The sequence below is a fragment of the Petaurus breviceps genome, unplaced genomic scaffold (assembly GCF_028583685.1).
Source record: "Petaurus breviceps papuanus isolate PSGF00001 unplaced genomic scaffold, PetGlider_PUasm1.0 214, whole genome shotgun sequence".
In the NCBI taxonomy this organism is placed as follows: domain Eukaryota; kingdom Metazoa; phylum Chordata; class Mammalia; order Diprotodontia; family Petauridae; genus Petaurus; species Petaurus breviceps.
Window position 1 is genome coordinate 9242685 of NW_027185863.1, and position 22927 is coordinate 9265611.

Sequence of the window (22927 nt, forward strand, 5' to 3'; positions counted from 1 at the left end):
TCTCTCTCTCTCTGTCTCTCTCTCTGTCTCTCTCTCTGTCTGTCTCTCTCTCTCTCTCTGTCTCTGTCTCTCTCTCTGTCTCTCTCTCTCTCTCTGTCTCTCTCTCTCTCTCTCTCTCTCTCTCTCCCTCTCTCTCCTTCCTAAGTGAAAAAACCACATTAATGATGAGCCTGAAATGATTCTTTTCAGTTAGTATGACATGAAGTACCTTCAATCTTTGAGTAGTGGAAAGGGTTTAAATCAACTTAATTAACTAAAAAACCCCAAAACAGTAAACTGAACAATGAACATCCTCAAGAAGCATACCAGATGACTGGAGAAAATCATTATCTTACAAGATGATGAGAAAAAAATATGTAACACTGAGTATTTGCAAATACTGTGTGTTCACAAAGTGTGACTGATTTGATTTTACTAAATAAAAGTACTGCCCTTTTGAAAGTGACATTAACATGTCTGACCCGCTCATCAGTGTGAAAACAGCAGGGAATGGGACAGAATTCATTTCAACCTCTCTGTAAGGGAGTACTGCCCCTGACTTGTTTTCTGACCTTGGGCTACTGTTAAGCTTTCTTTTTTACTTGGATTTTTCCTTCTAAAATATGATTAGAAATATTTGCCACCTGCCTGCTTCTAGCAGAGTGGTCAAGATGAATAAGATTAGCATTCCCAAAGTTTTGATATCATCAGATGGAAGGGATTCTCCAGATGTATCTGAAGAATTTGATTTTCATGGATTACCGGCAGTATCTGCCACAGAATCCAAAGGAAAAAGTAAGATTTATGTCCACTTATGGGAGAACTCAAAGTAGACAGCTTCTGGTTGAGGGTGGGGGGATAAAAGAGAAAATTTACATTTCTTAGAAGCCCACACCCTTCTCAATTGTAAAGAATCAAAACATTTGCTTGACTTTTTAAATCTGAGTTTCTTTTAGATAATTCCCCTTCACTTTCAAAGCCAGACCTATACTGAATGCCAGGTGTTCTTCACAGACAGTACTGCTGTTCCCTTCCCTGGTTTATGCATGGCAGGAGATTGAAGGAGATCTCCAGGCCATATGGCTCTTCCTTCCAGTCCCCTAACAAATGAGATACCAGATTGCACATTTTCATCATATTATATAGCATTTATTCTTTTGCTAATTCAAAGATCTCATATTTCATCCATGTGAGTACTCCCTCCATCAATGAAAATCACCCCCTTCCATTGCCGTTTGTAGCTAAATTAAGATTAACTTGCTGGTCCTTGAAAAAATAAGTGTCTCACCTTATCACTAACTTTTTATTGATGAGGTTCTCTGCACTTACCTGGATTAATCTTCAGACAACAAAGGCACCTTTAAAAAAAATCAGGACTGTACTTAAAGCCTTTCTCTTTTGGTTGGAAGACCCTTCCAGAACTTTCACTTCTCTGGCCAAGTCTTTAAGAACCTCTACTATGTGGTGAGGTATCAACGTTGGAAACAGTGAAAGATTCAACATTTAGATTTCTTGAAATGCACAGTACCTCTAAAATGATTTTGAACCTAGAGCTCTATTACCTGTGCTCTTGGATGAAGGAGAGAAATAGATACCTCAAGTCAATGAGTAAATGGACAGGCATACTGTAGTGGAAAGAACCGGGCACTTGGGATTAGAAGACTGAGTTCTAGTTTCTCTTTGGTCACCAACTAGCAATATGACCTTGGACTATGGTGACACCCTCCAGATGATCCTGTTTGTGGGTGACATTCTACCATTACATTAATAGTGCTAAAAAAAAATGGACCAACTATCCATGCAGGAAAATCCAAATGAATAAAGAATGCTTAATGCCCCAACTATTGTATGTATGTATATGTAGTTAGATGGATAACCTATAACCTGCAAGTTTTGAGAATGTGTGTATGTATTTCAATATCTCTGATTTCCTATGTATTATATTTATGCATTTAATAACATTATTCTGAGAAAGGGTCCATAAACTTGATCAGACTATCAGAAGGGTCTATCACACAAAAAAGGTCAAGAATCCCTGCCATAGTGGTTGTCTATCAATTGATATCTCTTGGATATATACTGCAAATGGATAGTGTCTTAGTGCTAGAATTGAATAGGTTGAATAGAAGAAGGAGAGTGGGCAAGATTGCCTTTGGGAAATTTCTAAGCCCTTTTAATGAACCAAAATTTCTCCCTAAAACAAAAAAAAAGCCACTAAAATATTTTATTGATTTCTTGTTTTTATATTTTGTGAATTTCCCACTGTCTGTCCCCCTCTCTCTCAGAGAACTAGCCCTTTTAACCAAAAAAATGAGAGACAGAGACAGAAAGAGAGACAGAGATAGAGACAAAGAGAAAGACAAAGAGAGAGAGACAGAGGGAGACAGAGAGACTGAAGACAGGAGAGGACAGGAGGAGAGAGGACAGGAGAGGAAAAAGTTCAGCAAAACTAATGAACACATTAAAAAGAAATCTAGTGACATGTATAGTGTTCCACAGCTGTGAATTGCCATCTCTAGGAAAGAGCAATATTTCTTCCTTATATCTCTTCTTTGGAACCAGCTAGGGCATTACAGTTTTGCAATATTTAGATAAAATTGTTTTGTACTTGCTTTTTTGGTCCATTTACATTATTGCAGTCCTTATGTATATTGGTTCTCAGACTCTTTTTACTTCACTTTGTAGCAGTTGATAGAAGTCTTTCTATGCTTTTCTGAGTTAATCTGTCGTTTCTTATAGCAGAGTAATATCCCATTATATTCATGTACTACAATTTCTTTAGCCATTCCCCAACTGATGATGCCTCATCTTCCTAATACTACTATTCTGAAAAAGGTGACCAAGAGAACATTTATATCCCTGATTTACATGCCTATTTTCCTATCTACATACAATTTCAATGAAGATAACTTTAACATGCTTCAAGGGCACCCTACATCAAGGTTTTAGACAGAAATAAACAAGAGATATTACACATATTTATTACCACACAATCAACTGAAATATGTGAGAATACAAGATCCCACTGTGTTTATTTATTGATTTTAAAAAATATTTGACAGAGGGGGCGGCTAGGTGGCGCAGTGAGTAAAGCGCTGGCCCCAGAGTCAGGAGGAACCGAGTTCGGTTCCGGCCTCAGACACTTAACACCCACACAAAAAACTAGCCGTGTAACCTTGGGCAAGTTACACCCCAATTGCCCTCCAAAAGGCAAAAAAAAAATATTTGACAGAGCAAAATGCTACCTTATAGGCACTCTGCAGAGTATCTCCCATCCCTGCAACAAAGTAATCAATATTTCTTGAAAACTATAATAAGGGATACTCTCTCTCTCTCTCTCTCTCTCTCTCTCTATATATATATATATATATATGTATATATATGTATGTATATATATATATATATATATATATCTTCAATACTCTAATCATTAACATTAGGCAAGTTAGAAGACATGGAGATGTTTGCCAAAGGTGCTTGCATGAGATCTTTGGAATTGTGGTGGATTACTGTATTGATCAGAATTATTAAGTGGATTATCTTTATAATACTATGATTTCTGTGTACTTTGTTCTCCTGGTTCTGCTCACTTCTCTTTTCATCAGTTCATATAGGTCTTCCCAAGTTTTTCTGAAACATCCTTTCCTTACATGACAATAGTCTCCCATTCATACAACGAATTCTGCCTTCAAGACCAGTATTAATTCTATTCTATATTGCTTTGATTACAGCATCATTAGGCTGGCATCATAACCTCCATTTTAGAAGCACAGAAAGTGAAGAATGGAGGAAAGGCTTATAACTCACAATCATGAAGTATGGTTGTGACTGAGTCAAGTTCTAGAATTCAGAGTTGCTGAGTTTCTTATCTGAACAGTTTACCTAGCTCTGGAGCCTGTTTCCTGCATTAGACAATTCCTGGTTCAAGAAATTAACCACTTATTTTTTTTCTCAAGCTCAAAATACTAGAACTTTCAGAGCAAGGTCTCTTGGGGAAAGAACTTCTATGGAATCTTTATATATTTTTCCTAGAATTCAGCACACCTTAGAAACCTAAAACACACTTTCCTTTCTCCACTGCATTCCCACCTTTCCACACCTAAACTAGACTTTTAAAAAAATCGTTTCCTGATTTCACAGGTGCTGTCTAGCTGACAATCCCTCTTTTTCTGTCATTCAGCTGTTTTGATTGAAAGAAAGCACAAAGCTTAGAGCCTAGCAGGACATTAATAAGGGTTTATTGATTGATTGATTCAGACAAGAAGAGCAAGATATTCTCTCCTCTCCCTCTCCTTCTGGCTATTTTGTTCTGGAAACAGACTTTCTTCTGACTGTTATCTTGCTATTCCCTGACTTGACCCACTGCCTTTGAAGAAATGAATGGCTTCCAGAAAGGGTTGCCCATGTTCTTCCCAGAAGTAGGTTTTACCTTATTTCTGGGAAACTTTCTTTATTGCTTATCCTTATGTTTTTATGACTCACTGGGGATCTAAGGAGAAAAATAAGAAACTAAATTCACTAACTTCTACCCCATTTCTAGGGTTATAGCTTTAGATCTGTCTGGGTCCACAATTAAGTTTTAGGGGAGACCTACACTCTATGTCTCCTTAGCTTGGCAGGCAGAGAATTAGGTGGCTGATCTACACTTAAGGGGAAGTACAAAAAGCAGGGAGGTGGAAAAGGATTTTCTATTCCTTCATTCATTAAAAAAAGGAGGTACTGCTTTGGTAGCAGAGGTGCAAATGCCAAACTTTTTGTTTTGTTCTCATACTGTGGATATTTCATCGTCTCCCTCGTCATCATCATCTTCATGCAATGATGAGAGTCAGCCTAGGAGCGAAGAAGACCTGAGTTCATTTTCCATCTCTGATATATACTTATTGTGTGTCCCTGGACAAGTCACTTAACCTTGATGCTCTAGGCAACTCTCTAAGACTTAATTGCAGGAAAAATGCTAAACTGCTTTAGTGTAGAGAATTTCCTCACTTGGGAGTGAGTTATCTGCATCAAAGAAATCTTATCCTCGACCATTATTTATTTTCCTCTATACCTGTGATTACATTGTTGAAGGAAACCATGCAGATCCCTTGTGTATTTATAGACTCAGAGAGCTGTCTGGCGCCCGGAAGGTCATATGGCCAGTATGTGTCAGAGGGAAGACTTTCTGGATTATGGTTTCAAAAAATCTCAGCAGTTCCTGCCACAATGTGGCTTTTCCCAAGCTTGTCAGATTTTGGGTGTTTCATTTTACTTTCTAACATTCCAGTTTGTGGTGTCTGATGAGTCATCCTGATTTCTGTCTGGGGAGTTAATCTGCTGACTTAAAGTTTGTTCTTTAACAAAAGCCGCTATTGTTTTGATAGAGAACAGAACCTGTATGACCCAGATGAGGAGAAGAGAGTGGGTCCCCCTGCTCTCCTTCCTTTCAGTTTGTTTGGGTAAAACTGTGAAGTTTGACCACATCACTGGGAAGAGGAAGTATGATATAGTGGAAAGAGATTTTCATTTGAAGTCACACATCCTAGCTGAGCCACTTCACACTTGTGTGACCTTGCACAATTCATCTTGCCTCTCTAGTCCTTAATTTCCTTACCTGACAAATGAAGGATCTAGTTTAAGTGACCAATAAAATCTCTTCCATCTCTAAATCTCTTAACCTTATAAGAAATAAATCAAAGTTCATTTTAATCCACTGAAAAAGTTGAATTTGTACTATCATCATCACTATCATCATCATCATCATTATTATTATTGCATTTGAACATAAAATGTGCCAAATCTGGTCTGACCATTGGTCTATCCAGCATTCAGGCTTTGACAGGAGCAGGGAAATCAGTTTCTTTGGAAGGGTATTGTAGTTGTCCTCTGTAATTTCATCCTCATAGTTAGGAAGTACTTCAGAACAGCCCTACATCCCTTCCACGTACCATGAAGAATGTAGTATGCCTCAGTCAGGCTGGTCTACTCATTTTCCTTTGAATAAACATTTCCATTGTTGTTTTTTTAATCACTCTCTTCTCCTTCTTCAAATGCCTTCCCCTCTCTTCTTAGAGAAATCCAAACCTGTCTTTCAAGGCCCAGTTCAGATTCTCTAATCTTCATGGAACTTTCATCCCACCATGATCTCTCCTTTATCTGAACTCAAAAGGCTGTTATTATCTGTACCCCTCATTTGGCACTTAACTCTATACTTTCTTACATATTTTTAATGTAATACATCTTATTTTGTCAATTAGATTGTAAGTCCTTGAGGGAAGGGACCTCACACTTCATATTTTTTCTATCCCTCAGTCATAGTAATAGTAATAATAATACTTGATGCTAGCATTTATATAGTATTTTAAAAGAATTAATTTTTTTCAATTATATATGAAGACCAATTTTAACATTCATTTTAAAAAAATGTTGAATTCCAAATTTTCTCTGTTCTTCCCTCACATCCTCTCTTCCTAAGACAGTAAGCAATTTTACATAGATTATATATGTGTAACCATGTAAAACATTATTTTCCTATTAGTCTGATTGTGAAAGAAGAAACAGACCAAAAGGGAAAAAAACACACAAAAATAAAGATGTAAAAATAGTATGCTTTGGCCTGCATTTAGGCTCCAACAGTTCTTTGGATTTTTCCTCATGAGCCCTTTAGAATTGTCTTGGATCATTGTATTACAGAAAATAGCTAAGTCATTCACAGATGATCATCATACAGTGTTGCTGTTGCTTTGTACAATGTTCTCCTGGTTCTGCTCATTTCACTTTGCATCAGTTTATGTAATTCCGGGTTGTTCCCTGCTTGTCATTTCTTACAGTACAATAGTATCCAATTACATCCATATACAACAACTTATTCAGTCATTCCCCAAGTGATAGACATCCCCTCAATTTCCAATTCTTGGCCACCCCAAAATAACTGCTATTTATTTAGTATTTTAAAGTTTGAAAAGCAATATATACACAATACATACATATATATATATATTACATGTATATAAACTTATATTACATGCACATGTATTTTGTATATATTAAATATACATGCATATATAATTTTTTGATCCTCACAATAATCCTGTAAGATAAATGCCATTGCTATCCCCATTTTACATGTGAGGAAATTGTGACTAAGAGAGTTTAAATGAATTGCCCATGATCACATAACTAGTCAGTGCTTGAGGTAGGATTTGAACTCAGTTCTATCCTGACTCCAAATTCAGTGCTCTGTCTCCTATAATACTTAATAAATACATGATGATTATAGTCATAATTTTTGTAGATATAAAATAGCTGTAAACAAGGTAAATTTAAGTTATTTGGATTTGAGATGGAAGATGTCACACATATAAAGGATTGACTGTTCATAAACATATCTTTAGCCCAGTGGAAAGTCAGTGTACTAGGTCACTGGTTACTCTTTAGAAAAATTTCCTTTACCTATTCGTGTGAAATAAAGTATTTACAGTGAGCACCAATGAGAAGGTGATTTTGGAAGAGAAATTTGGCCTGGATACATTTGATAGTTCACTTCTCTAAGACTTGGGGAGTATCTTTTTGTTTGCCATCCTTTTTACAATCATGACTTTGGAACAGTTACAAAGATCATCTTCTCTGTAATAGCGTTATCTCTCCCCGTGTGTCCTGCACCTGCCTCCTCAGTTGAGGAGCTTGGGTTAAGTGTTTCTGCCTATTTTAATGCTTCATCATCCAACAAGCCAAACAAAGGAGTCTGGCAGATAACCTTGAAAACCATAGCTTATCACCGCCCCTCCCCCAGCCCTTCCCAGTCAGGAGCCAGCAGGTTGCTAACATGCTTCCTTCCTGCCAACTTCACCTGTGATACTGATTGTCAGAGAAGGAAGGAAATGCCTCCTTTCTATGTTGGCTCCTGTCTCAGTAGAAGCACTGCAGAGTGCAGTTTTGCCAAGTGAAGCCAATCGGGAAATTACCTTTTTCGGCTTCCAACAAGATCTTAAACCTGACAGAGATCCCATTTGAAATTATTGATGGGAGAAAAAAAAGCTAAAGTACTATTGATTTACAGCCATTTATGACTAAGAGTGTGAAAGCTTTGAAAAGTGAGGTACCAAGTGACAGAGTATTGGTCATGATAGTGAATATTATTATAATTGTAATTATTATTGGTACCTACATAATTCCTTCTTATCTAAGGATCTCAGAAGCATAGTTCCCCATTAGTTCATTCACTTTCACAACCATCTTGTGAAGGAGGTGCCTTCTGTTTTCCCCATACTTAGCTGGGGAAAACCAAGTCACTAGGGAGTTACCCAAGGTCAGAGGTAGAAAAAAGAAATTCAAGGTTAGACTAATCCAAATTCCAATTCATCCAACCTTACATCCATAGAATCTTGCTCCTTTTCCAGGGTGAAGTGGTGGAAATGTAAAAAATATTAATAAATTAAAAAATATTTAAGGGAAAATCTGGATTAATTAGCTATAATAAACACTTTCTAGGCTTCAAAATCCTCCTTTCCTTATTTTTTGAAGGGGGAGGTCATAATGAACTGTCTACAAAGGACAAGTGCTTACAATCTATACAGGGTGTCCCCAAAGCCTTAGTGTAGTTTTAAGTTTAATAAGATTATAACTTCTCTTAATAAACTTAAAACTGCACCAAGTCTTTGGAGATACCCTGTATCCTGTATTCACTGCCATACATATTATATAATATCCTAACACATAATATATTTTATAAAGAAAGTCTTCTAGACAAATGTAAATCATGTGTATGTCTCGCTGTATTTTAGGAACTTCCCACTATATTTTTGAACTAAAGGAAAATTTAACTTGCTATCTTCTGAGCCAGAAACAGTAAGAGTGCTTTTCACATAGCCGTACAGCTGTGTTATAATTGACTCATAAAACTGTTAGGGTGCTAATGAATTAACTCTCTACTGTGAGAACAGTGTGATTGACGCGCATACAGTTTTTATTCTGGTTTGTGCATTTTGCACGCCAGATGGTATGGGGATTGATTTTTTTCTTTCTCCCAAGACATCTTTATGTAACTGTAATCAGGAGCCAATCTTTGTTTTGAGTTAGAGAATGGAGCATTTCTCAAATTGGTTTTCATATGAGACTGAGGAATTCTGATGGGTTAGCCAAATATATTCTAAATGTTCTCTCTGTCTGTCTTGGAACAATGTTTTTTCTTTAGAAATAAGAGTTGGGGGAAAATTCCTTTATATTAGATACTTGTAGATACTCTTGGCTATCAGACCTAAAAGCCCATTTTCTTTCAGAGCATCCATATTATAGGTATGCACATCAATTATCCCCACTACCAATTTCCTACTGTATCAACATATGATAAATTGTTTCAGGGAAACAAAAATAAGTTTGCATTTCTTGAAGCCTTGAAGGATAACCTACCAATAACAATAAAAGCATCTTCCATTTGCAGAGTATTTTGCAGTTTACTTTTAGATGCAATATTTAGCTTGGTTCTTACAATATCCTCGTAAGGTACACAAGAAAAGTTTTATTATCTCCAGTTTTGCAATTAAGTGACTTGCTCAAACTTAATGGCTAATAAGTGGCAGATGTCAGAATTGAGTCTGAATATTCTAACCCACAAGTCCCCATGTTCTTTCCATTATACTAGAGAACAGGTCAGAGCTAATAAATTCATTAGTTATTGACATTAAAATAAGCCACTTGCCAGATTTCTGAACATGCTTTCCAATCAGCTGAGAAGCAGTATAGGATACTGGATAGGGAGTCTTCCTTAGAGTCAGAAAGACCTGGTTTGAAATCTAACCATGGACACATACTGGTAAATACCCACATTCTGGGTAAATCAATTACTTTGACAGTACTCCAGACAACTCTAAGGCTATAAGCTGCGGAAAAGTGCCAAGATCTACATTGTTGGGGGGGAGTTTCCTCATCTGAGATCTCCCAATATTGCTGAAATCCTAAGTCCATATCAAAGAAAAAAAAATCCCAGTCTTTCTTTTCATGGTGGTGGTGCTAGTGATGTGGTGGATAGAGTGCTGGGGCTTGCAGTCAGAAGAAACTGAGTTCAAATCCACCCGAAGACACTAGCTGTATAACTCTGGGCAAGTCACTTAACCCTGCATGCCTCAGTTTCCTCATCTGTAAAAATGAACTGGAAAAGAAAAAGGCAGACCGTTCCAGTATCTTTGCTAAGAAAATCCCAAATGGTATCACAAAAGTTGGACACGACTGAAAATGACCAAACAACTTTCTTTCCATAGCAAAAGTCAGGATATATAATCTTCTCTATGAAGGAAGTTACTGTGCGAGATATCTTTTCTTTTGTTGATTTCATTAAGGTAAGGAACAACAGGTGTGGAAATTCACTGCACTGATTCTTATCACAAGGCCTTCTGTAAATTATAGTTTCAAAGAGTCACCTGGGCTCTTGAGAGGCAAAGTGACCTGCTGAGAGTATGTGAAGGTCAGAAGATACACTTGAACTTGGACCTTCTTGACTCCTAAATCAGCCCAGTATCTATTATTGTCAGGTTGCCTCCGCTATGCATATACATCCAATATAAGTACATATATGGTAGTTTCACAAGAAAGGGACATATTTGGATGGGTTAAAAAAAATCACAATACTTAGAGCTGGAAGAGATTAAAATTTTCTAGTCTTACCTCCTAATATTTTAGATGAGAAAACCAAGACCAAGTAAAGTGATCAAATGAGATAGCATATATAAAATATTTTGCAAAATTTAAAGCACCATATAAATGTTAATTATTGTTATTATCATTATCATTAGTGTTATTTATTATCTTCTCAAGGTTACAGAGAATCAGTGATGGATCCAGGGCTAGAACTTGGGTCCCTTCACTCTCAGGCCATTTTTTTTCTCATTATGCTGTATTGTCACCCATAGTTACATTCATTATATTTACCAAACCAAAAATTGGATCATTCAGGTCTGACAAAGGATATTCCATTTGTAAAGTCACATTAAAAGAACACTCTCTTTTCTCGAAATCAGGAATGCCTTGGAGAATGTGGGCCACACAGAGGCTGTAATAGCTGTCTGAATCACTGCAAGGTGGGGATCTGTGTATTTTAGGCAACACAGTTCTCAAACGTTGTGCTGGAACTTGACACGCCAGGGTTACTCCATACCTAGGTTCAAGCCAACATTCATGCTTTTTTCCCTGCCCCTGAATAGAAGAAAATGTCATTCATGTTACTACCAGGACACCCGGATCACTCACTGAATAACATGCCTAAAGAGATCTCCCTTCCCCCTTCCTTTTGTTTCTTTTCAGAATATTTTTGGATTGAACTGACTGCAGAGCCTTTGAATAAAAAGCCATTTTGTCTCTGCTTTTAAGTTTGGAAGAGCAAGCAGTTTTTTAGCTTCCTCATCAGAATTCTGATAATGTCATACACCATACTCACTATGGCTCCCAGTGTCTGAAGAAAGCGGCTTGAGAGGTAGAAGTAATGGGAGAAGGGGGCAAGGCAGAACTGCTGGCAGATTTTCCTTCAAAAGTTGGGATAAGGGGTATGGATTATGAAAAATTAGGCTCTTTTTGTTTGGTTGGTTTTTTTAACTGACAAACCTTATCTTCTTCTTACTATTCCATAACTTTATACTGTTCATAGCTTGGCAGTATATTTATTTGTACTTGTTTTTATGTCATATTTATAAATATTCCCATGTCTTAAGCTAAGATTAGAATGTAAGATCCTCAAGGACAGAGGCTGTGTCTTGTTTCTTTCTTAAATCTTATTGTATTTTATATTTTATCATAGCATAATTTTCACCTTAAATAGGGTGATGAGTGAAAATGAACAAACTGTTAAGTTGGGTTGCTTAAATGAAGGGATTTCCAATAATAAAATCTTCATGCTCCCTTTTCACGGGTCAATAATTTTCTGCTCTTTTCACAAAAGGGGATATCAAGGCCCAGAGAAGCTAAAATAATTCTCTGGGATTACACAGCAAGCCCATTGTCAGTTCCTTACCTGAATGATTCTTGTACTTCAGTCCTCTGTTTCCCATTTTTGTTTTTCTCTCTCTTGATTCTCTCAGGGTTATTATTTTATTTTAAGCCCATCCTTTTCATTGTTCAATTCAATTTAATAATATTTCTTAAATACCTACTATTTGCCAGGCATTGTACTAGGCACTAGAGATACAAAAAAAAAAAAAAAGACAAAGACAGTTCCTGCCCTCAAGGAGCTTACAATCTAATGGGGGAAACAACATGCAAACAAAAATATGCAAATCAAGCTGTACATAGATAAATAGGAAATAATTAAAAGAAAAAGCCCTGGAATTAGGAGGGGCTGGTGAAGGCTTCCTGTAGAAGGTAGGATTTTAGTTGGGATTTAAAGGAAGCCAGTGAGGTCAGTAGTTGGAATTGAGGAGGGAGAGCATTCCGGGCAGGGGAACAGCCAAAGTAAATGCCTGGAGCCAAGAGATAGAGTGTCCAGTTTGTGAAACAGCCTAAAGACCAGAGTCACTGGATCAAAAAATAAAGGTGCAAGAAGACTAGAAATGTAGGAGGAAGCTAGGTCATAAAGGGCTTGGAATACCAAGTGAAACATTTTGTATTTGCTTTTGAAGATATAAGGAGCTATTGGAGCTTATGGAGTGGAGGGAAGGGGTGACAAGATCAGATCTGCATTTTAGGAAATCACTTTGGTGACTGAGTGGAGGATGGATTGGAGCAAGGAGAGACGAGGCATTCAGACCACCAGCAGGCTATTGCAATAGTCCAGGCATGAGGTGATGAGAACCTGAATTAGAATGATGGCAGTGTCAGAGAAGAGAAGGGGATATATTGGAGAGATGTTGCAAAGGTGAAGTCAACAGGTCTTGGCAACTGCTTGGATATGAAGGGTGAGAGATACTCAAAGATCCTAGGTTATGAGCCTTGGAAACTAGAAGGATGGTAGGAGAGGGGAAGGCTCAAGGGGAAAGATGAGTTCCATTTTGAACATATTGAATTCAAGATACCTACAAAGATATTTGGACTGAGCTCTTAACTCACCATGTGTATTAAGGAACAGAGACTAAAAGAAAAGAGGATTACTTTGAGAATAAAATACAGACTCTTCTGTTTGGGATTTAAAGCTGCCTTCAATATGGCTCCAACACAGCTTTTCAGAATGATTTCATATTACTCCCAGTCACTGCCAAGTTCTAGTTCAACTGGCCCCCTTGCTGCTCCTCCCCATCGTGATCTATCTCTGCTCTCCTTTTATAAACTCTCTCTCCACCACCCCCTCTTCATACCTGGAGTGTTCTCTCTCCTACCCAGTGCGGTCCCTAGCTCCATTCAAGGCAAAGCTGAATTTCCACTTCCTCAGGTCTTTCCTAATCCCCTCAGTGATTAGTATTTCCATCCCTTCTCTGCCAAATTATTTTGTATTTACTTTGTCCATTTATTCATTTGTGTAGGTGTTGATGTTTGATATAGGTGTCTAGAGGGCAGGAGCTGTTCTTGTCTTGCTCTTTTTTCTGCTTGGTGCTCAGCACAATGTGCTTGGTCTATAGTATGTGTTTTATGAATGTTCATTGAATTGAATAGGAGGATTGGGTTTTTAAAAAGGAAATCTGTTAATTTAAAAGGAGAGAAAGAGAAAACCTTCATATTCATGGTTAATGTAAGGGATCAGTTTTTATGAGCTATGGAAACTATGATCTCTGGTATCAAACATTTGAGATGAAGATTTTACCCAATAGGCCTTGGGGCATCTGATAAGTTGCTGTATCAGCAATGCCATATTCACAATGCCTATAGAGATTACAAATATGCTGATATAATTATCCATCACAAAATACGTCAGGTTTGCCATTTGGGGAAATAAACTAGAAAATTTATTAAGATACCAAAAGACTGAGTCCCAAAACCAGAAAGTGAAAGCCATCAGAGTAGTTATGACATTGGCACAGGTAGATAAAGTAGAAAGCACCCACATTTTCAAGCCTTTAAAACAGAACAGGCTACCTCAGGCAAAGGTCCTCCTCTCCCCACTCACAGCAACCACCCAGCGTCCTGGAAGAGCGCTCCCAGCAGCTCCGGCCCCTGGCAGTGCTCAGCAGGAGTCCTAACTCAAAAAAAAAAAAAAAAAGGCAACCGCCACCAACTGCCAACCGCAGGACCGTTAGCTCGGCTTTTCACTTTCTCTTGCTCTGCTATGTCAGCACGTCCATGGGGCATGGGAGATCTTTAAATCCCATAACCCTTACAGTTGCATATTCCAAACTTCATTTCCCCAGAAGCATATCTTCATTTCAACTACATTTAAGTAGAGAAATCTTTTCTCTCCACACACGGTGCTCTCCTAGTCACCTTGACACAACATGTATTCTCCACTTGACTCATATAAGGCTTTACTTTCTCACTTGACAGGCTGAGCTTTAAATTTAAAATTTTTCAGGCTACCAAAAATATGACTGTTGAAGGTCATTCCAAATGGCAATTCCTGTAAGTGGGGTCTCTTCCCACCAGGTTGTTAGGGCTTCAATGTGCTGTAGTCAGGACTTCTTCACAGGGAGGTTCAAGAATGAGCCTCATTCCTAGGGAGTTCGGTATGAATCAGGTCATACTTTATGCTTCTTTCCTACTCTCCCACTTGCCTTTTCCCCAACTACCAGCTCCCCATATTTTTATACATGTTAAATAAATGTCTGATGCCTAAGGAGCGCCTGTGGTGGGAGGATTTGTTGTTGTTTGTCATTTCTTTCAGTCATGTTTGACTCTTTGTGACCCCATTTGGCATTTTGTTGGCAAAGACATTGGAGTGGTTTGCCATTTCCTTCTCCATCTCATTTGACAGATGAGGAAACTGAGGTAAACAGGGTGAAGTGACTTGCCCAGGGTCATACAGCTAGTAAGTGTCTGAGGCCAAATTTGAACTCAAGAAGGAAAGTTTTACTAACTTCAGGCCCAGGACTCTATCCATTGTAACACTTGTCAATCTTATAATTTTTGCCTGAGTGATGGTAAAGGAGATTGATAGGACTGATTGTACTGCCTTGCTTTTTAATCCATTTTTCAAACAGTATCTCCCTATCCCCTCACCCTACACCCCCCAAAAAGCAAAAAGGAAAACCTTTTCCTATGGTATAGGTCTAACTGTGCTATTTCTCACTAAAAAACATTCAATGGCTCCCTGTCGCCTATAGGATAAAATAAAAACTCTTTAGCCTGATATTTAAGGGCCTTCCACAGTCTGATTCCAGTCTATTTTTACAATTTTTAGAAGTCATAGAACCATAGCTCTAAAAGTAGAAGAAACTTTAAAGGCCATCTAGGAAAACTCCCTCTGTTTACAGATGAGGAAACTGAGTCACAAGGAAGTCAAATGATATGCCCAAGATCACAAGGTAGTAAGTGGATTGACTTTAGTTCTTTCCATTGTATCAAGCTGTCTCTTTCCATTGTTCGCTTAATGAATTCTATTCCATCCAGACCAGATTATTAGATATTGCCCTATCTTATCTGACATTTTCCTGCCTACCACCTATTTCCTCTAGGAAGCTTTCCCTGATCCTCCCATATAAAGAACTATCTCTTCTTCATCAGGTTTTTTTCTGGCTTACTTTATCCAGATTTGTCTTTTGTCCTTCTCACATTCTGCCTTATATTTGTATATATGTGATACCTCTCCTATTAGACTATAAGTTCCTTGAGAGTAGTCACTATGCCTTTCTTCATCTTTCTGTCTCCAATGTTTGGCACACAATAGGTGCTAGCAAAGGTTGGTTGAAATGAATTTATTTTATTTAGACATTGATATTTCTCATTTGACATTAGAGAGTTTAGAACTAGGGCTTTAAAGATGATCTTATCCGAGTTCTTATTTTACCAGAGAGACAAACAATTCCCAAAGAAATTAAAAAGCTTATTCAGGGTCCCTATTTACTATAAAAATACTAAATAGAGCCAAGACTTGAATCTCCTTTCCCTGAATCCAAATCCACTGCTATTTTCTCCTCCTTAATTCGGTGCCAGGAGTACAGGAGTTCAGGGTATTTTCCCAGATCACAGGGCTCTAGGGATGCTCTGACTATGTCTGTCCCACTCCCAGTGGGGTTAGTTATTGAATTTCAGTGCTCTCACTTCCAGAAATAGATCTTGAGGAGCTACTCAGTATATTTGATATGTAAAAGGAGTAAGTCCCTGAACCTTGATGGGAAGTACTTCCTTCCTTAGATGGAAAGAAGTAGAAGAAACAGAAGTTTGAATCTAGACTTTATCATTTCTTAGGTAGGTGACTCTGGGCAAGCTCCTGAATCACAGACCTGGGCTCGATAGAATGGGAAAGTTTGAAATAGGTACTTGGGAAGCCTTAAAGTACCATAATAATGTAAATTATTACCTAGTAACTCAGGGAAAAGTTTGCCCTGCTTAGCTTTCTCAGAATTGAAACAATGCCCTACCTTCCTTTTCTTTATTTAGAGGTATATGATTAAACGTCTTTTTCAGAGAAGAGAGACCCTAGACTGAGGCTACCATCATTGTGGCCTTGGATATCAATGAACTGGGATTTGAACAGAGCGTTGATATTGTTGATTTGGAAGGGTCCTCAGAGAGCATCCAGTGCAATACATATAATATTTGATCAAGATACTTCCACAGCATATCTGTAAGTCATATCCATACTTCCACTACATAGCTACAAGTTGTACCTATACTTCCACAACTTATCTATAAGCTGTATCTATACTTATACAAGTAGTCATCAAGCCTTTGCTCAAAGATCTGCATAATATTCCAATGTCATCTGTTCCACCTGTGGATAGTTTTAATTGTTAGAACAATTTTTCCATACACAAAATATAATTTTGCCTCTTCAAAACTTCTCCCCATTGTCCCAGCTTGTCCTCTGGGGCTAAATAGAGTGAGCCTAATCCCTCTTTCACTTGAGACTACTTCTAAAACTGAAAGACAAGGTGGAAGGAAGGAATGTACTGGGAGTGCTTTGTTTTAGCTTATGTTGTGAAGGAAGAAAACAAGTAGTTATTAAATACCTACTACCTACCAGACATGATGCTGGCACTTTACACATATGACTTCATTTGATCCTCACAACCATCCAGGGAGCTAGGTGTGATTATTGTGACCCCCATCTTACAATGGAGAACACCAAGGCAAAGGGAGGTTAAATTACTTCCTTAGAGTCACATAGCTCAGTCATTTCAATCATGGCCAACTCTTTTTGACCCCTTTGGGGATTTTTGGGCAAAGATACTAGGGCAATTTATCATTTCTCTGACTCTTTTTACAGATGAGAAAACTGAGGCAAATGGGCTTAAGTGACCAACCTGGGGTCACACAGCCAGTAAGTGTCTGAGGCAAGATTTGAACTCAGGAAGATAAGTCTTCCTGCTTTCAGGACGAGTATTCTATCCACTGCACCACCTATCTACCTCCAAAGCTAGAGAAGTTTTCTTCTGAAGTATCTTTTCTTATTCCATGCTCCTGTCTGCCTAGTATTTCCTTACTAGGGCAACCTACCATTCAAGCCTGCTCCTTAAAAAAAACTTTTCTCCTCACTGAAATGTTCTGAAATGCATAAATCAATCAGGTCTCTGTTCTCTGAAGTATCACTTGCAAACTCTATAATGAAATTCATGTTAATAACTGCTAAAATTCAATTATCCTTATGGCCAGATAAGACAATTGCATTTTTGGTATAGGTCTTTTGGAAACCATGCCTTAAAAAAGTAACTCCAAGGGGAAGTATCTCAGACAACTTAGTATGAGATGGGAAGCTACTTTGGGCAAATTTCAGTGGGGCAGATGAAATGTGGGGCAATCTTCAAAACACACCTTAACTGCTCAATTACACATTAAGGCTGACTCTCTTGAGGGGGGACTCAGAAGGCTTCCAATTCACTGTGCCTTTTGGCTCAGTCTAGAAGGGAAACAATTCTACTCTTGTGCAAAATCTTTGATGTCTTCTGATCTGTTTTTTGGTATATTCTCTTTTCAAATGCAAGAAGAATTACCATGGGGTGATAATTAAAATATGTAAGTAATCCTTTGAGGGTATTTGGGGTTTTATTTTCACTACTTGAACACTTTAATGTATCTGTGATTTCATCAATGGGGAAAAAAAAAACCTCTTCATTGATGAAAATCACAAATGGAATTCTTATCATAAAATCCCAAAGAGTGAAATCCAGTGAACTGAGAGAGCTTCCTCTGGGCTTTTGTTTTGATGTATTTTTTTTTATGGGTAAGGAGGGATGGTTATAGGAAAGGAACATGCATCTGTTAAGCTCTTACTATGACAATTAAATTTAATGATATATCTTTATAATTTTAATCTGGTTGGGAGTGACTCTAGAGTTCTATCTTGACAGTAATTATATAGTAGTTTTTTTTGACCAGTATATGTCAGGGGTGGGATCTGAACCTAATGCTTCCTGGTTTTGAGACCAGCTCTTCATACATTATACCAACCTACCGTTTTGTAGTTATAAAAACAAAAGGTAACTTCATATAGGGAGGCATGTGAGATGGGAAAAAGAGGGAGGCAGTCAGGAGAGGTCTCATGTAGCAGGAGGTACTTGTACTGATCTTAGAATCTAGGAATTCTAAGAAGTGGAAATAAGGAAGGAGAACATTCCAGGTGTGGGGTACAGCCTATGCAAAGATACGGAGTCTGGAGATTGAATATTATTCAATTGGATAACAATCACTAAGTAGATTTTAAATAGAAACAGAACTGATTACCAAGTTTTCTTATTCTTAGAGGAAAGCTGCTGTGGTAGGGTAGGGAAAGGCCTTCAATTATACACCAAAGTACAAAGTGTTTTAATGAATAAGATTTGTGACTATAGATTATTTCTGGGAGAGAGAGAGAGAGAGAGAGAGAGAGAGAGAGAGAGAGAGAGTGTGTGTGCACTGCTGCTGCTGCATTTGGGTTGGGGGGTGGGAGGTTAGAGAGGAGAGGAAAATATAATAAAAATCCCAAACCAGGAAGAAGACTGTCTTCTATAGTAATACTGTCAGGGCATCCTTGTATCATGCCATTATATATAGGGAAAGCATATTAAGTCTGATCAATCAACTCCAGGTGTCTGACTTTCTTTCCCCTGTGGTTTGTGTTCTGTAGGATAAAATCCATGCCTACTCATCCTCTGGAAAACATCCTTCCTCTCTTACCAAAATGTTTTGCAATTCTTGGCTGATCCAGGCATTCTTGCTCATTTTTGACCTCCAGGAAGAAACAGTCATAGCAGAGACAGTCATAGATTAACCCATTGGACTGAGACCTTCTCTCTCTCCACACGTCTTTGCCCCAGAACTGATGACAAGGCTTGGAAGGAATTCAGAGACCCTTATTTCCTAACCCAGCTCATATATTCTCCCCCTTCCTATGGCATGAAGAATACCTGACCCCAAGCAAAGAAAGGGAGATAAATCAAACTTTGCCACAGGAAGCCCTCACATGAGGCTTTGAGTCTTGTTTTCTTATTGTAATTATCTTCTTTCTTCTTTTTTTAGAGTTCTAGAGTGCCAAGGCCTCCCAATAGTGAACGGACAGTGTGACCCTTATGCCACAGTTACTTTAGCAGGACCATACAGGCAAGTGTCATTCAGAAAGTCTGCCTTTGAGGGGCTTGATTTGGTTGAACTGGTGCCGGTGAGATGACGGGTATAACCTAGCACTATGTTATGATGATGAATGACTCCGAGGTGGGACATACAATTTTGCATTTCCTTTGTTTCTTTGATTTCTTTAAAATTACACTTTAAAAAATCTTTATATTCTTCACATCAAGTATTATTTTTGGCTCGGTAAAAGTTCCTAATTTGCATACCATCTGGAGTTAACAGAGAAATAGAAATATTTATAAGATAAATAAAGACATGGAACTACTTGTGCATTTAATAGCTCAGCACAAAGCCTGGGAGGTTTTTGTTTAATAGTGTTGTTACTTCCTTCTCAACCCTCTTTACTTACTTTCTTTTTTTTTTTATTACAGATCAGAAGCAAAGAAGACTAAAGTGAAAAAGAAGACCAATAATCCCCATTTTGATGAAGTGTTTTATTTTGAGGTTGGTATTTTAGTGGAATGGGTGGTAAGCTGAAATGCTGTATGAGAGTAACTTTGGTAAGGTGTCCAGGTCTGAGATAGGCCAACTGCCTCCCTCCTAGAGAAGGTTCTTTGAATGCCCTGGTATAGAGTCCCACCACCAGGCAAGTCCCCCTGTTGCCCCATTGGGGTGTAGAAGTGCTCCTGGGTTTTCAAAGGTGATGCCAGGAATGCATGAGTCTCAATGGGGCCTGCTGAGTTGAAAAGGCTTCAACAAAGGGCTAGGCAAGGCACCGTATGTTTGTCATCTGAGGACTGACTAGCTTCGCTAAGTTGGGAGAGAGCCATAACCACTAAAAGGCTGACCACAAGGGGATGAATTTGCTCAGCAACTGCACCTTGTGTAGTTGTCTATTAAATGCCAGAGAAGCAGCATTAGTGAAAGGGATAACTGTGCCTATGAAATTATATATTAATATATTACTTAAGGCAAAAAATAGAATCAAGCTTCCAAGGATTTCACTTGTTATCTGTCAAGGCAGCAGGATGTCATTTTCATACGTGAGAAGAACTTATCAAATTCTCCAAAGTGCCCCTGTCCACTCTTGCCCTTTTTTTTCCCTTGCTTCCTGATCCAACCAGCTAAGTGCTGATAAACGAGCATCTCTAGACTGGGGGGGAGGGGGCTAGTTTTTGGTTTGGGGATTTTTGTTTGCTTTTTTTTGATGCTCAGCCTGGTTGCCCCAAGTCAGTTGTGGGATGATTTTTGTGACAGGAAATAGATGATATTTTGAAGGGAGATGGGAAAACCATTCAGATTCAGAGATTCTGTCAATCTTACATAATGATCCAATATAAAGAGTAGAAAACTGGAAGGTGTAAAATGCTTGGATTATTTAGTAAGAGGAAAGCAAGTATGTATGTCCAGACATATTTTAAGAAATCACATTGAATGTGTATTTACAAATGCATTGAGATTCACATTACGTGCCAAGGTAACAATTTGGATGACAATTCAGAAGGCTTTATATTTGTATATGGTTTCACTTATTTTTTCCCCAAAAGAGCTTTTGTTGTTTAGTATTTTTCAGTCTTGTCCACCTCTTCCTGTCCCCATTTGGTATTTTCTTGGCAAAGATACTGGAGTGGTTTGCCATTTCCTTTTCTAGCTCGTTTTATAAATGAGGTAACTGAGGCAAACAGTGACTTGCCCAGGGTCACACAGTCAGTAAGCCGTTGGAGGCTGGATTTGAAATCACAAAGAGGAACCTTCCTGACTCTAGGCCATCGTACCACCTAGCTGCTTCCACAAATAATAATAGTCTAATATTTTGTTGTTGAACCACTTCAGCTGTATCTGACTCACCATGACCCCATCTGGGATTTTCTTGGCAAAGATACCAGTGTGGTTCCTTCTCTATCTCATTTTACAGTCAAGGAACTGAGGCAAGCAGGGTTAAGTGACTTGCCCAGGGTCACACAGCTAGTAGGTACCTGAGGCTGGATTTGAACTCAGGTCCTTCTGTGCTCTACCCACAGCCCCACCTAGCTGACCAATAAAAGAGCTGGTTCACCATTTTGATAGCTCTGTGATCATCTTCCATTTCCTCATCTATAAAATGGGGGTAATAATAATAGCTTGCCTCTCAGGATTATTGTGAGAATCCAATGGGGGTAACATGTCAAGTGCATCGTAAACCCTAAAGAACTATATAAATGTCAGCTGTTATTATTGCTATCATGTAATTGCTCAAGTTACTTCTACCTCTAATAATAATCATAGCCCATCTATTCTACCTCATTTTGTGAAACTCCTCTTGATGAACTTGGTAGATTTTCCATCAGGGTTTATTTAAAGGCCTTGGACCTTTTTCTAGATTTCCTGACATTACGTGGACACCTTGCTCTTGTTCCATGACTGGCCCATCTTTTTTTTTTTCCAGGCACACATGTCTGTAATACTTCCTCTCCTCCATACTTCTTCATTCATAATATGCCCCAGCACACTCATGACCGCCATCTTTCCCACTAGGTGGCTTTTAACTGTAATTCTCTGAAGGCTGTGGTATTAGAACATGTAGTCACCCAGTACTACTAGCTTTGACACTGTAGTCCTGGATGTGCTATATGAGGAAGTAGAGACTGAAATGGGGGGAAAAGACACTGAAAAACAAAAATTATAGGAGTATCCGGACCAATTATTCAGGAAAGGTTTTTCTTGGTGGCAAAACAATTTTGAGGATGTAGAAGGATCATGTCTCAAGGCAAGTGAAAGAGGTGAGGATGCCAAAGGCTTAGAAAAAATACCAGACCTAATTACCAAAAATAGGCAACTGACAGACTGCCAATAACTACCAATCGCGTGCCTGCATTTCTGTCTCTATAAAAATTTTCTGAGAATAACCTGAAGATAAAGGGAGGATAGCCTGGACAAAGACTCAAGAATAGAACAAGCAGGTTTTTTTTAAATGACATTTTATAACAGAACACATCTTTTAAAGCCTCACAATTTACTGAAAGTCACAAATACAAAAGCCTCTTTTGGAGAAAGAGCCACTGGGTCTGGAGTTAGGGGTCTCAGGTTCAAATCCATCCTCTGATGCTTGTTACCTCTGTGACATTGGGGAAGTAATTCAAATTCCCTGGGCTTCAATTTCTTTATCTGTATAAAAGGAGAATTAGACTGAATGGCCTCTGAGGACCCTTCCAGCTCAACTGATCCTATCAGCTTATTATTTGTTGGCTATTTAAGAAGCATTTGATTTGGCAAAGCAGAGGTGTCCAACTTGCTGCCCACTGGCCACAAGTGACTGGGAAGACTCCTTGATACAGCCAAACCAGATTAAAATGTAGTTGGAATATATTAACAAAATAAATACGTATATAGTGCAACATAGATAATGTTAATTTGAGGCTTTCTAAGTGAGTATGTG

General features: G+C 38.3%; 1 protein-coding gene across 2 annotated transcripts in view; it reads left to right on the forward strand.

The window, feature by feature from the left end:
- The window catches only part of RASA3 (RAS p21 protein activator 3), a 295543-nt gene that overhangs the window by 203437 nt on the left and 69179 nt on the right, over positions 1 to 22927 (forward strand). For both annotated transcript variants that reach the window (XM_069094058.1, XM_069094059.1), the window contains exons 6-7: positions 19462 to 19542; positions 19944 to 20016. In XM_069094058.1, coding sequence (XP_068950159.1) covers positions 19462 to 19542; positions 19944 to 20016 — 154 coding nt within the window. The remainder of the gene's footprint in view (positions 1 to 19461; positions 19543 to 19943; positions 20017 to 22927) is intronic.